This window comes from Poecilia mexicana, unplaced genomic scaffold (assembly GCF_051168715.1).
Source record: "Poecilia mexicana isolate PSO_F unplaced genomic scaffold, ASM5116871v1 scaffold_8, whole genome shotgun sequence".
Classification (NCBI taxonomy): domain Eukaryota; kingdom Metazoa; phylum Chordata; class Actinopteri; order Cyprinodontiformes; family Poeciliidae; genus Poecilia; species Poecilia mexicana.
Genome location: NW_028263377.1, coordinates 18,754,764 through 18,768,552, shown reverse-complemented (window position 1 = coordinate 18,768,552; position 13,789 = coordinate 18,754,764). Strand labels below are relative to the sequence as shown.

At 40.1% G+C, this 13,789-nt stretch overlaps 1 protein-coding gene across 1 annotated transcript; it reads left to right on the top strand.

Annotated features, from left to right (window-relative positions):
* Positions 1 to 3,777: 3,777 nt before the first annotated feature.
* LOC148158046 (myosin heavy chain, fast skeletal muscle-like) lies at positions 3,778 to 13,789 on the top strand. The gene is made up of 39 exons (XM_088007618.1): positions 3,778 to 3,994; positions 4,116 to 4,259; positions 4,359 to 4,515; positions 4,623 to 4,650; positions 4,730 to 4,847; positions 4,936 to 5,028; positions 5,111 to 5,174; positions 5,271 to 5,369; positions 5,458 to 5,561; positions 5,642 to 5,780; positions 5,873 to 5,991; positions 6,070 to 6,219; positions 6,302 to 6,472; positions 6,580 to 6,886; positions 7,142 to 7,215; positions 7,298 to 7,385; positions 7,500 to 7,617; positions 7,702 to 7,825; positions 7,913 to 8,049; positions 8,156 to 8,411; positions 8,638 to 8,880; positions 8,990 to 9,166; positions 9,269 to 9,414; positions 9,498 to 9,588; positions 9,684 to 10,073; positions 10,161 to 10,287; positions 10,365 to 10,483; positions 10,570 to 10,766; positions 10,850 to 11,033; positions 11,129 to 11,294; positions 11,493 to 11,617; positions 11,735 to 12,043; positions 12,122 to 12,325; positions 12,414 to 12,539; positions 12,628 to 12,798; positions 12,875 to 12,979; positions 13,118 to 13,213; positions 13,332 to 13,463; positions 13,665 to 13,789. Exons 1-39 carry the CDS (start codon positions 3,788 to 3,790, stop codon positions 13,680 to 13,682), a joined length of 5,823 nt encoding a protein of 1,940 aa, XP_087863744.1. The 5' UTR covers positions 3,778 to 3,787; the 3' UTR covers positions 13,683 to 13,789.

Genomic DNA, 13,789 nt, shown 5'->3' with positions numbered 1-13,789 from the left:
CAAGGCCAGCTTCATAACTTTGTATTTGGTCAAATATTATAAAATAACACAAGCAAAGCGACATCTGTGATTTAAATAAAAGGACAAGTGAAGAATTTCATTTACAGTATTTTAATACATTCATAAACCAAGTTTCATTACAACACTAAAGGAATTTCTTAAGTCATGCATTATGGCAACCTTGATTTTTGAGCAAGCTATAAAATTATCATTTCAAGAGGAATATAAACCTAATTAAAAAATATACATACTCTGAAATTGCCATGCACGAGATAAAACTGGAGCTAGAATATCTTTAAGGACACATTTAGAAGTAGTTCTGTGTCTTGCATTTAGTGAACTTAGGCAACTGCACGGACTGCAACAAGGAATATATAAACTTTTTAAAGGAACATTTTTTCTCAAATGTGAATGGGATCATCCTCAATTTTTTTCAATTTAAAAAGTTTAGTTCTCTTTGACCTTCTACATCTTAGCAGAAAAAAACATTCAACACTGTTTCATTAAATTATGTGTGCAGTTTTACATCTATTGTGAAGCAATGCTCTTCCAAGAAGAATTTACGTCGAAACAAAAGCAAATCCAATTTTAAAATATGTAAAGGCTTCTTCAAACACTTACTGTCTCAGGAAGATATTTTAAATTCATTTGCTACACTGTACCCCTGCATCTACTACATAGTAAAACTGAACATGTAGCTATGGTTAAAACAGATGCCTCAAGTCAGTAACTCAGTCAACGCCTTATGGTCCGCCTTATAAGTACTCTGTCATCTGTTTTGCACCCTCACACACGAGGCAACACTAGCAGATGCCGTCCTATTTTGGATTGTGCTGCTCTAGCTTATACCCCCGTCTGAAAATGTGAGCAGTCATCAAATAAATTAGACAGGCGACCTATAAAATATGATATCTTCCACACAGCACCCCTCTTTCCCAGAAATTAAATTCTCAATCCCAAAGCCATGTGCTATTGTCCGTGTACCAAAGAAAAAATGCTAAGTCAATGTCTTATGACAACATGCGCACTTCCTCCTCCCCAGGCTAAGAGTTGTTGTTATTTTATTTTTTTTAAATATTTGAATAAATTGTTTTTATCTGCGCAGTGGTGCAGTTGGTAGCATTGTTGTCTCGTACCAAAAAGATCTTGGGTTCGTATCCCAGCCCGGGGTCCTTCTTCATGGAGTTTGCATGTTCTCCCTGTATGCATGGTTTCTCTCCAGGTATTCTGGCTTCCTCCCACAATCCAAAAACATAACTGTCATGTTAATGGACTGGCACGTTAATGGACACCTCTCACCCGCTGGAGATAGGCACCAGCACCCCTTGTGACCCCACTAGGAATAAGCGTGTATGATAATGGATGGATAGATATTTTAATACACCAGTGACCCCAGGCTCTGTGTCTGCGCTGAAACTTGATAAAAGTTTTTGGTTTTTTTGTAGCGCCACAATGCATCAAACAGTGTCATATCAAATGTCTTCTCTGGCAGATGTCAGGCAGAGTTGATGGGTGTGGCTGTTCAAAGATCAGAGAAACTTGTACCATAAAGCCTGGGCTACCGAAGCTTTAATAACATAAACCTACATAATTTTTAAAGTGTAATCAGAAATACATATATAACAAATTTATGTCAGATCATAATTTCTTGGTTAAAGTCAAGTTGTCATAACAAAGACATTTCAAATAATGTCAACCTTGTATTAAAAGTTTCATGATTTACCGAATGACACTTCATGACAATAGTCAAAAATATTCATGAAGACTTACTTATATTCATGATAAGTGTTATGTCATGTTTATGACAGGGTCACAACCCGTCAAAGTGTTACCAAATTATTCAAGCAAGACATGGAATAATTTTCCTGGTGGAAAACACAACTGTGTCTAAATTTTAACAATATAACCCAAACTACAACAACCAGCCAGAATTTCACTAAGTTTTTAATGAAGCCCACCAAGCACACAACCCACACCAAGCAAGAGACCCAAAGGAGCCAGGTGAAGGACAAGCAAGTCATTGATTTACTCAATATGCTACAAGGAAGATGAGCCTCATTGTACTTTAAAAATGGGCCTCCAAGCTACTCAACTGCGAATCTCCAAAATTCACAAAGACTCCTGAATAGGTGTTTAAACAGAATAAGCCATTTGTTTGGAATAAGTTTCAAAACAGGGTTACAGACAATGTCCCTGTGGATGAAAGTCAATTGATTGTTCAAGAACATCTCAGAAACAAGCAAAGTGAGATTTACCTTAAAGGTGACTAAACGGTTGACAGACAGAAAAAGAAGCTAGTGCTCTAAAAGAACTTAAGGTTATTTTTAGAACATTATCTGAAAATAATCTAACACAATAAATTACATTTTAGATTATAAATCTCTGTAAACCTAGGGTATGGTGCTAACAACATATCTAAATGTGCACTATAAATATATCTTCTTCCCTATGCCAAATACGAATCATTACTCCGTGCCAAAGCTGAATTTATTTTTGACCATGGTAATATTATCATCATATACTGCAATAGAACAAATTATGAGCCAAGTCCTGCAGAATTTCAAACATGAACCTCATCGTGGATATTAGCCAAGATTATTTTTAGCATCAAGAAAATTCCCAATATTTTACTTCCTAAATGAAGTACTCTCCATATATGTACATACTTTTATGTCCCTTAAACCATGGTCATTAATAATATTTATGAGAACCATTTATTTCTGGTGTTAAATGACCTTAGCTGGATTTATTTCAAACTCCATTCCAAGAAGATTTATAACACCTATCCAGTTCAAACGGAAAGTCCATTAATTAACATTCTATTTTGGATGCCTGAGGCATTTCAGTCCTTCAGAGAAACCTTGTAAATTTGATATAAAAATTTACAAGGTTAAACCTCGTCTAAACACATCATCGTTCAACAATTAAGTACATTCTTGCAATTGACCAGGAGGTAAACTGTAAACATGACCAATACCATTTTTTAAACAAAGTCAAGATTAAAATTTTGTTAAGGGGCCAAGCCATTGATTTACTAATACATAAATCAAATACGGCAGAAGCGTCACAATTTTCTTTTAAATGAATTAAGTTAAAAAAAATTGCTAGTGTATAGAACATCAAATATTATAGAATCCACATGTAAAACTGATGTAGTTTTAATTAATTATTTATTTAATTAAAACTAATCTAGACAACCCATTTGCTGTGGGATCCTGAATATGAAACAATTGTTTATTTCGGACAGCATCAACGTCAAGCAATGAGGTGTCAAACATTCATGACCAAACTGAGCAGGCAACATATGCTGAGGAGGCTGGGCTGTTGTATATAAAGGCAGCAGCCCAAGACATTTGCTCTAACTGGCAGGCATCTAAGAAAGGTGAGTGTAGTACAATTATCCCATATATTTTTTATGATACAATTTAACAGCAAACCACTTAATTTATGTAAAACATTCTTTACTGATTACTTTTGAGTTAAAATCTATGAACACATGGATCGGACAACTATACACCTGTATAGTTTCTGTATCGGACAACTATACACCCAAAACACTAGAATATCTTACATAGTTATAAAATCTTTACAAAAACTTTGCCCAACTATGTTTTTTACTGTGTAGCACCTTGGCACCTCAGGACACTGAAGTATTTCTGTTTGCATCAGCTGAGGTAATTTTTCAGGAGGCAGTTATGAATTTATATTAATGTAATTTTGTTTTATCTTTACTGTGTGGCTATATTAAAAATGTTTCATATGTTTAGGCTCCACAAATAGTGCAACCATGAGCACAGATGCGGAGATGGAGGCCTATGGCCCAGCGGCCATTTACCTCCGGAAGCCAGAAAGGGAGAGGATTGAGGCTCAGACCGCTCCATTTGATGCTAAAACAGCTTACTTTGTGGCGGATGCTGATGAAATGTATCTCAAGTGCAAAGTCATAAAGAGAGAGGGTGGCCAAGCCACTGTTGAAACACTGGAATCGAAAAAGGTAAATATTCTTATTAATAATATTATTTTAAAAAATTTACAAACTCCACTTAAAATAAAAACACTGCATGAATTAAATGAAATCATTGGGGGGGGGAAAATCATTTGTGTTTTTTCAATAGACTGTAACAGTCAAAGAGGATGACATCCACCCCAGAAATCCTCCAAAGTTCGACAAAATTGAGGACATGGCCATGATGACCCACCTCAACGAGCCTTGTGTGTTGTATAACCTCAAAGAGCGTTATGCATCCTGGATGATCTACGTGAGTTCTCAGCTGCATTTCAAAGAACTTAAAAGGAGAAATCGTATCTGTGTATTCAATGAAATGGCTAAACATAGATTATCTCTTCTTCTGTAACAGACCTACTCCGGGTTGTTCTGCGTGGTCGTGAATCCCTACAAGTGGCTGCCTGTGTATGATGCTGTTGTTGTAGCAGGATACAGAGGCAAGAAGAGGATTGAGGCTCCACCCCACATCTTCTCCATCTCTGACAATGCCTATCAGTTCATGCTCACAGGTAAAGCAAAGACTAAAGTGTTTTTACAAAAGAAATTAAAAAAAAGAACATACTCACGTTGACATGAACTTACTCCAGCTACTAAAGTATTATGGTGTACATTGCAGATCGTGAGAACCAGTCTGTCCTGATTACGTGAGTGTTGCACAAACTCAATTTTACAAAAGGTACAAAAATAAAGTTGATAAGTCAAAATGTGTCTCTTGTACCTCAGCGGAGAATCCGGTGCTGGCAAGACTGTCAACACCAAGCGTGTCATCCAGTACTTTGCAACAATTGCAGCTCTTGGTGGCAAAAAGGACCAAGCGCCCCAAGCTGCTGGAAAAATCCAGGTGATTTATTAGTTTTAGGAAGAAACCGGCCTCCACTGTGGATTCTTAGGTGCATACTGTAAAAATATTCACAACTGTCAATGTGCAGGGCTCCCTTGAGGACCAAATTGTTGCTGCTAACCCTCTGCTAGAGGCTTATGGTAATGCCAAGACTGTGAGGAATGACAACTCTTCCCGTTTTGTAAGTTGCGACAAAGCTTAAATGTTCATTGATACTTAATGCTTAATTTTAGAATATAACACTTGCTATTAATTTTGCTTAGGGTAAATTCATCAGGATCCACTTTGGTACAAGTGGAAAGCTGGCCTCAGCTGATATTGAAACATGTAAGTGAAACATATGATGTAATCAGTGTTATCTATTGATAATCTGTACCATGATTTCCTTATCAAAGTGCTTACTTATATTTATGTAATTCTTAGATCTGCTGGAGAAGTCCCGTGTCACCTTCCAGCTGTCTGCTGAGAGGAGCTACCATATCTTCTATCAGCTTATGACAGGCCACAAGCCTGAGCTCATTGGTAAATGATCAAATACTTGAAATTTGAATGTAGAAAAGTGCAACTTAAAAGACAAAGAAGCTACAATGATTTGTTTCTGTTGTTTCAGATGCTCTGCTGATCACCACCAACCCCTATGACTTCCCAATGATCAGCCAGGGTGAAATCACTGTCAAGAGTATCAATGATGTGGAGGAGTTCATCGCTACAGATGTAAAAATATTTGAGTTTAAAAAAAAAGAAATTTCTTAAAACATGTGTTTAGTGTACTTAAAACGTCTTTCTCTACACAGACTGCTATTGATATCTTGGGTTTCAATGCTGATGAGAAGTTCAACATCTACAAGCTCACTGGTGCTGTGATGCATCATGGCAACATGAAGTTCAAGCAGAAGCAGCGTGAGGAGCAGGCTGAACCAGATGGCACTGAGGGTAATTTATAAAACAACATTCAAATCCTGTACAGAGAAAAAAGTTTAAAATTACATTATTTTTTAACCATGTGTTTTGTTTCTTTCCTAAAGTGGCTGATAAAATTGCCTACCTCTTCGGTCTGAACTCAGCTGATATGCTGAAGGCTCTGTGCTACCCAAGAGTCAAAGTCGGAAATGAGATGGTCACCAAAGGTCAGACCGTCCCACAGGTAATTTAAACCAGCTGTGATTCTCAGCAGTTTATTTGTATTTGTTAACTAAGAAAAGCTGACAATTTTCACTTCTAGGTCAACAATGCTGTCAGCGCTCTGTGCAAGTCTGTCTATGAGAAAATGTTCTTGTGGATGGTCATCCGTATCAATGAGATGCTGGACACAAAGCAGTCAAGAGCCTTCTTCATTGGAGTCTTGGACATTGCTGGCTTTGAGATCTTCGATGTGAGTGAAGAAAAACTTAAAAATGTTTTATGAAAGTGTTTATTTCCAATTAATTGAAAAAAAAAACTCTCAATAATTACAGTTCAACAGCTTGGAGCAGCTCTGCATCAACTTCACCAATGAGAAACTGCAACAGTTCTTCAACCACACCATGTTTGTCCTGGAGCAAGAGGAGTACAAGAAGGAAGGCATTGATTGGGAGTTCATTGACTTCGGTATGGACTTGGCTGCCTGCATTGAGCTTATTGAGAAGGTGAGTTGCTGTATTACTCAGCTTAAACTAATAATATCCCATTTTTTTATGGATATGATACGTCATTTTAAATTTGAGTTGTAATTTAAATTGGAAATTATTCACAGCCATTGGGCATCTTCTCCATCCTTGAAGAGGAGTGCATGTTCCCCAAAGCCTCTGATACAACTTTCAAGAACAAGCTGATTGATCAGCATCTTGGCAAGAACAGGGCCTTTGAGAAACCCAAGCCTGGAAAGGGCAAAGCTGAGGCTCACTTCTCCCTGGTTCACTATGCTGGTACAGTGGACTACAACATCACTGGCTGGCTGGACAAGAACAAGGACCCACTGAATGATTCAGTGGTTCAGCTCTACCAGAAGTCTGGAAACAAGTTGCTGTGCTTCCTGTATGCAGCTCATGCTTCAGCCGAGGGTATGTGTCAGTAAAATAGATAAACCTCATTTAAGTAGATTAATCTTCCACGTGAGAATAATCCTGAATATACAGAATGGTCTAGAAAAATACTAACACTCATTTTATTGGAGCTTTTTGTTCAGTGAAACCTCAAGTGTGCAAATATAGAAAAATATCTGGAATGAATGTGATTAAATAAGTTGTAAAGAGAGCTCAGAAACATTAATGTTTTAGTACCATTTACTACCATTGTTTTCACTGTCATAATTTCAGCTGAGGCTGGTGGTGGCAAGAAGGGTGGCAAGAAGAAGGGTGGTTCCTTCCAGACTGTGTCTGCTCTTTTCAGGGTATGGACATTTTTTCGAGAACTGTCAGAAATGTAATGGTTTAAAATCATCCATGGAATAATTTTATGATGCTGATCTACAGGAGAACTTGGGCAAGCTGATGACCAACTTGAGGAGCACTCATCCTCACTTTGTGCGTTGCCTGATTCCCAATGAGACAAAGACCCCAGGTAAGAAGCTCAGTCGTAGAAATTTGACATTAAGTTGACATTAAGAAATTTTAAATGTTATTATTTGGATACACTGTTAAATTATTTTTCACTAAATATATTACCAACCCTCAGGTCTTATGGAGAACTTCTTGGTCATCCACCAGCTCAGGTGTAACGGTGTGCTGGAGGGCATCAGGATCTGCAGAAAGGGCTTCCCCAGCAGAATCCTCTACGGTGACTTCAAGCAGAGGTAGCTGCTGTTGTCTTCTGAATGTGAAGAAATGTTTTCAGATGTGAAGATGGAAGAAAGCAAAATCTACATTTTCTCTCATAGATATAAAGTACTGAATGCCAGTGTTATCCCTGAGGGACAGTTTATTGACAACAAAAAGGCTTCAGAGAAGCTGCTGGGCTCCATTGATGTGGACCACACTCAGTACAAGTTTGGACACACTAAGGTATGTTGGAAAAATACATTAATGACATTGCTGGGAACAATTCCTTTGTGTCCATGTGCTTTAACTTGCAAAGTTTTGCTAATATAGGTGTTCTTCAAAGCTGGTCTTCTGGGTACTCTTGAGGAGATGAGAGATGAAAAACTGGCTTCATTGGTTACCATGACTCAGGCGCTCTGCAGAGGATACGTCATGAGGAAGGAGTTTGTGAAGATGATGGAGAGGAGGTGGGGGCATTATTTTGACTGCTAAAAAGTTGCCGTTGGCTTTTAAAACAAGATCCTTCTTTAGTAAAACTGATATTTTGTCTTGATTAACTGATTTTTCAACCAGAGAGGCTATCTATTCCATCCAATACAACATCCGTTCATTCATGAATGTCAAGAACTGGCCATGGATGACCCTGTACTTCAAGATCAAGCCTCTGCTGAAGAGTGCAGAGACTGAGAAGGAGTTGCAGAATATGAAGGAGAACTATGAAAAAATGCAGACAGACCTGGCTGCTGCGTTGGCCAAGAAGAAGGAACTGGAGGAGAAAATGGTCTCCCTGCTCCAGGAGAAGAATGACTTGCAGCTTCAAGTGGCTGCTGTAAGTAGGAAGATTTCTTTTATTCATGTATGATTATTAAACTATATAGTTCCCATGTTCAACTCTGTACTTAGCACAAGAGTGGGGTTATGTTTTGAGCCTGAAGCCATAAAGACTAGATTTATGACAACAATGACCAGATATCGTTTAATCATGGATTCTATATTAAATAACTATTTATATAAAAGGAGAGCATTAACATTATTTTACTCATCCTCAATCGTAGGAAGTAGAGAATCTCTCAGATGCTGAGGAAAGGTGTGAAGGGCTGATTAAGAGCAAGATCCAGCTTGAGGCCAAACTCAAGGAGACAACCGAGAGACTGGAGGATGAAGAGGAAATCAACGCTGAGCTGACTGCCAAAAAGAGGAAGCTGGAGGATGAATGCTCTGAGCTGAAGAAGGACATTGATGACTTAGAGCTCACCTTGGCTAAAGTGGAGAAGGAGAAACATGCCACTGAAAACAAGGTTAACATCTCTGAGACACCATTATCAGAATATGATACAACAATCCATAGAATTTATGAAATTTACAGCCCTATACTTCAATTAAAATTGGGTATTTCAAAACCTTTAGGTGAAAAATCTGACAGAGGAGATGGCAACTCAAGATGAGGCCATTGCCAAGCTCACCAAGGAGAAGAAAGCCCTCCAAGAGGCCCATCAGCAAACACTGGATGATCTCCAGGCAGAGGAAGACAAAGTCAACACTCTGACCAAGGCCAAGACAAAACTGGAACAGCAAGTGGACGATGTAAGAAAACGGTTTATTTGTCTTTCTCATTGGGCATTAAACTAATGATGCAGTCTTTGTATTGATTGATTAGTGTGTTTCAATGTACCTATTATACAATAGCTTGAGGGCTCATTGGAGCAAGAGAAGAAACTCCGTATGGACCTTGAGAGAGCCAAGAGAAAGCTTGAAGGAGATCTAAAACTGGCCCAGGAATCCATTATGGATCTGGAGAATGACAAGCAGCAGTCTGAGGAGAAAATCAAGAAGTGAGTGCAGACTATCTTTATTTTTCAACATGTGTTAGTGTCATGTCAGAGAATTGAGCTCAACACTGCCTTTTGAAATCCAGGAAGGACTTTGAAATCAGTCAGCTTCTCAGCAAGATTGAAGATGAACAGTCCCTTGGAGCTCAGCTTCAGAAGAAGATCAAGGAACTTCAGGTAATACTGTTTAACCTTAATTGCCCCAGGCTGAATTTTTTTCAGTGATTCGCAGAGTGATCTTGAGTGATTACTTCAATGCATTTGATTTCTAGGCTCGCATTGAGGAGCTGGAAGAGGAGATTGAGGCTGAGAGGGCTGCTAGGGCTAAGGTAGAGAAGCAGAGAGCTGACCTGTCCAGAGAGCTTGAGGAGATCAGCGAGAGGCTTGAGGAGGCTGGTGGAGCCACAGCTGCTCAGATTGAGATGAACAAGAAGCGTGAGGCTGAGTTCCAGAAGCTGCGCCGTGACCTTGAAGAGTCCACCCTGCAGCATGAAGCCACCGCTGCAGCTCTCCGCAAGAAGCAGGCCGACAGCGTTGCTGAGCTGGGAGAGCAGATCGACAACCTGCAGCGCGTCAAGCAGAAGCTGGAGAAGGAGAAGAGTGAGTACAAGATGGAGATTGATGACCTGTCCAGCAACATGGAGGCTGTTGCCAAAGCCAAGGTGAGTGGATACTTCATGTTTTACAATGATCAGCAATATGAATTATGGCTCAGAAGCAACTTTTTCATACATCTGTGACGGTTTCAGGGCAACTTGGAGAAAATGTGCAGAACTCTTGAGGACCAACTCAGTGAAATCAAAGCTAAAAATGACGAGAATGTCCGCCAGCTGAATGACATTAATGCACAGAAAGCAAGACTCCAGACGGAGAATGGTAATTCACCTGACCTTACACCAGTGTTTTACATTGATTCAGAATTTTCAGAAATAATGTATTTATGACTTTCAAAGGTGAGTTTGGTCGTCAACTTGAGGAGAAAGAGGCTCTTGTTTCTCAGCTGACAAGAGGCAAGCAGGCTTTCACTCAGCAGATTGAGGAGCTCAAGAGACACATTGAGGAGGAAGTGAAGGTAGAAAAGTCTGTTTAGATTGTCTTTTGTCATGTATGATGATGTCAATAGACAAATCATTACACACTCAACTTTGTGTTGTCCAGGCCAAGAATGCCCTGGCCCATGCTGTTCAGTCAGCCCGCCATGACTGTGATCTGCTCAGAGAGCAGTTTGAGGAGGAGCAGGAGGCCAAAGCTGAGCTGCAGAGAGGCATGTCTAAGGCCAACAGTGAGGTGGCTCAGTGGAGGTCCAAATATGAGACTGATGCCATCCAGCGCACTGAGGAGCTGGAGGAGGCCAAGTGAGTCATAATGAATGTCTCAGTTTAATTATGTGTCATTTTTATCATGAGTTCTTGCCAAACAACACACCTTTTTAATCCAGGAAAAAGCTTGCCCAGCGCTTGCAGGAGGCTGAGGAATCCATTGAGGCTGTGAACTCCAAGTGTGCCTCTTTGGAGAAGACCAAGCAGAGGCTCCAGGGTGAGGTGGAGGATCTCATGATTGATGTGGAGAGAGCTAATTCTCTGGCTGCCAACCTTGACAAGAAGCAGAGGAACTTTGACAAGGTACTGTTCTTGAACCTAAAATTGAACCTTACCCAAGGCAAGACATTGTACTTAAGATTGTACTTAAATCAATTGCTCTATCCATACAAATGTAGGTTCTTGCTGAGTGGAAGCAGAAGTATGAGGAGAGCCAGGCTGAGCTAGAAGGCGCCCAAAAGGAGGCTCGCTCCCTGAGCACTGAGCTGTTCAAGATGAAGAACTCCTATGAAGAGGCTCTGGACCAACTGGAAACCATGAAGAGAGAGAACAAGAACCTGCAGCGTATGTAAATCCTGATTATCCAAGGAATTGGGCAACTCCAAAGACACAGATCATTTTTATGCTTCAGCCTCCATTAGTGTTATCAATTCTCTATTGATAAAGCCAAAGGAGAGTGGTTAATTCAGAAATTTCTTAAAAGTCTATATTTGGCAGATTTCTACGACATATCTTCATTGTTTTATTTACTTTTCAATGCAGAGGAGATCTCAGATCTGACTGAACAGATCGGTGAGACTGGTAAGAGCATCCATGAGCTGGAGAAAGCTAAAAAGAGCGTGGAGACTGAGAAGTCTGAAATTCAGGCTGCACTAGAAGAAGCCGAGGTAAAACTTTTCTCGTCAAATGAACAACAATTTATAAAATACATCTACATATGCATACTCTCATACCTTTATATTTCTGCCATCTAACCTTATATGTTATATGCTTGGCCTTTCAAGGGCACCCTGGAGCATGAAGAGTCTAAGATTCTCCGCGTCCAGCTGGAGCTCAACCAGGTCAAGAGCGAGATTGACAGGAAGCTGGCAGAGAAGGATGAAGAAATGGAGCAGATCAAGAGAAACAGCCAGAGGGTGATTGACTCCATGCAGAGCACACTTGATTCTGAGGTCAGGAGCAGGAATGATGCCCTGAGAGTCAAGAAGAAGATGGAGGGAGACCTGAACGAGATGGAGATCCAGCTGAGCCACGCCAACAGACAGGCTGCCGAGGCCCAGAAACAACTGAGGAATGTCCAGGGACAACTCAAGGTGAGTTTGTTATTAAACAAAAATTAGAAGAATTTTTGAGGAAAACTATTCTGACCTCCAATTTTATATTGCTGTTAGGATGCCCAACTGCACCTTGATGATGCTGTCAGAGGACAGGAGGACATGAAGGAGCAGGTGGCCATGGTGGAGCGCAGGAACGGTCTGATGGTAGCTGAGATTGAGGAGCTGAGAGCCGCTCTGGAGCAAACAGAGAGATCACGTAAAGTGGCCGAGCAGGAGTTGGTTGATGCCAGTGAGCGTGTTGGACTGCTGCACTCTCAGGTTGGGTTTTAGTTATCCACAAGAAACCAGGCCTTTCCACGTCATGCAAGCCACACTTCTAAATTGTATCATTCCGATTAACTTTCAGAACACCAGCCTTCTGAACACCAAGAAGAAGTTGGAAAGTGATCTGGTCCAGGTTCAGGGTGAGGTGGACGATGCGGTTCAGGAAGCCAGAAACGCTGAGGAGAAGGCCAAAAAGGCTATCACTGATGTCAGTCTAAATATCAAACATGATCTAATTGCAACCCCTTTTTATTAACTGGTTTTAACCCAAAACCGGTGACAAACCATTTCTTCAGGCTGCCATGATGGCTGAAGAGCTGAAGAAGGAGCAGGACACCAGCGCTCACCTGGAGAGGATGAAGAAGAACCTGGAGGTTACAGTCAAGGACCTGCAGCACCGCCTGGATGAGGCTGAGAACCTCGCCATGAAGGGTGGCAAGAAGCAGCTCCAGAAACTGGAGCAGAGGGTATGAAAATGTTTTGCTGTAAATTCACGTGGTGTAAATAACTTGCAGTGATATTAAATTGTTTCCTTTTAAACAGGTCCGAGAATTGGAGACTGAAGTTGAAGGTGAGCAGAGACGTGGAGCTGATGCTGTTAAAGGAGTCCGCAAATATGAGAGGAGAGTTAAGGAGCTGACCTACCAGGTGATTATTTTATTCTGTGTTTTCTAAGCACTTATTAAGTGCCTCTAAAACCAAAAAAATAATATTATTATTCCACTCTGTATTAATTGTTGTGTTATTTGGAATAAGTCTTGACAAACCTTTTGTTCATCTATGTAGACCGAGGAGGACAAAAAGAATCTTGCAAGACTTCAGGATTTGGTGGACAAGCTGCAGCTCAAAGTGAAGGCCTACAAGAGACAGGCTGAGGAGGCGGTAAGTGAAATGACTGATTGTCTGGCACCAAACAATGGCCCCTTTAAGTTAGCACATTACCAAGCTTTAATTTGGCATTTTGTGTAAACTAAAATAATTGGTATCTCAAAACTTTCAGGAGGAACAAGCCAACACCCACATGTCCAAGCTCAGGAAGGTCCAGCATGAGATGGAGGAGGCTCAGGAGCGTGCTGACATCGCTGAGTCTCAGGTCAACAAGCTCAGAGCCAAGAGCCGTGATGCTGGAAAGGTGAGATCACATCTCAAAAAAATGATACCATAAGCACAAGCTCTTTGACTATATCGTTTTATGACAGACTTTGGAATTTAATGAATATTGGAAAAACTATCTTTATTTGATAAATATTTTATCCTGCTTTCTTTTCGAGAGAAAACTGTCTACCTTAATGTTTGCATCTTATACTGATTCTTTTTTTTTCTTTTTTTCTAGTCTGACAGCGCTGAGTAAAAGAGACCCTCCATTGTGGAACATTATAATGCGGTTCATATAATATGAACTAGCAATAAAATGTCATCATATAATGTACTATTTCAATAAATATCTTTAAAATGTAA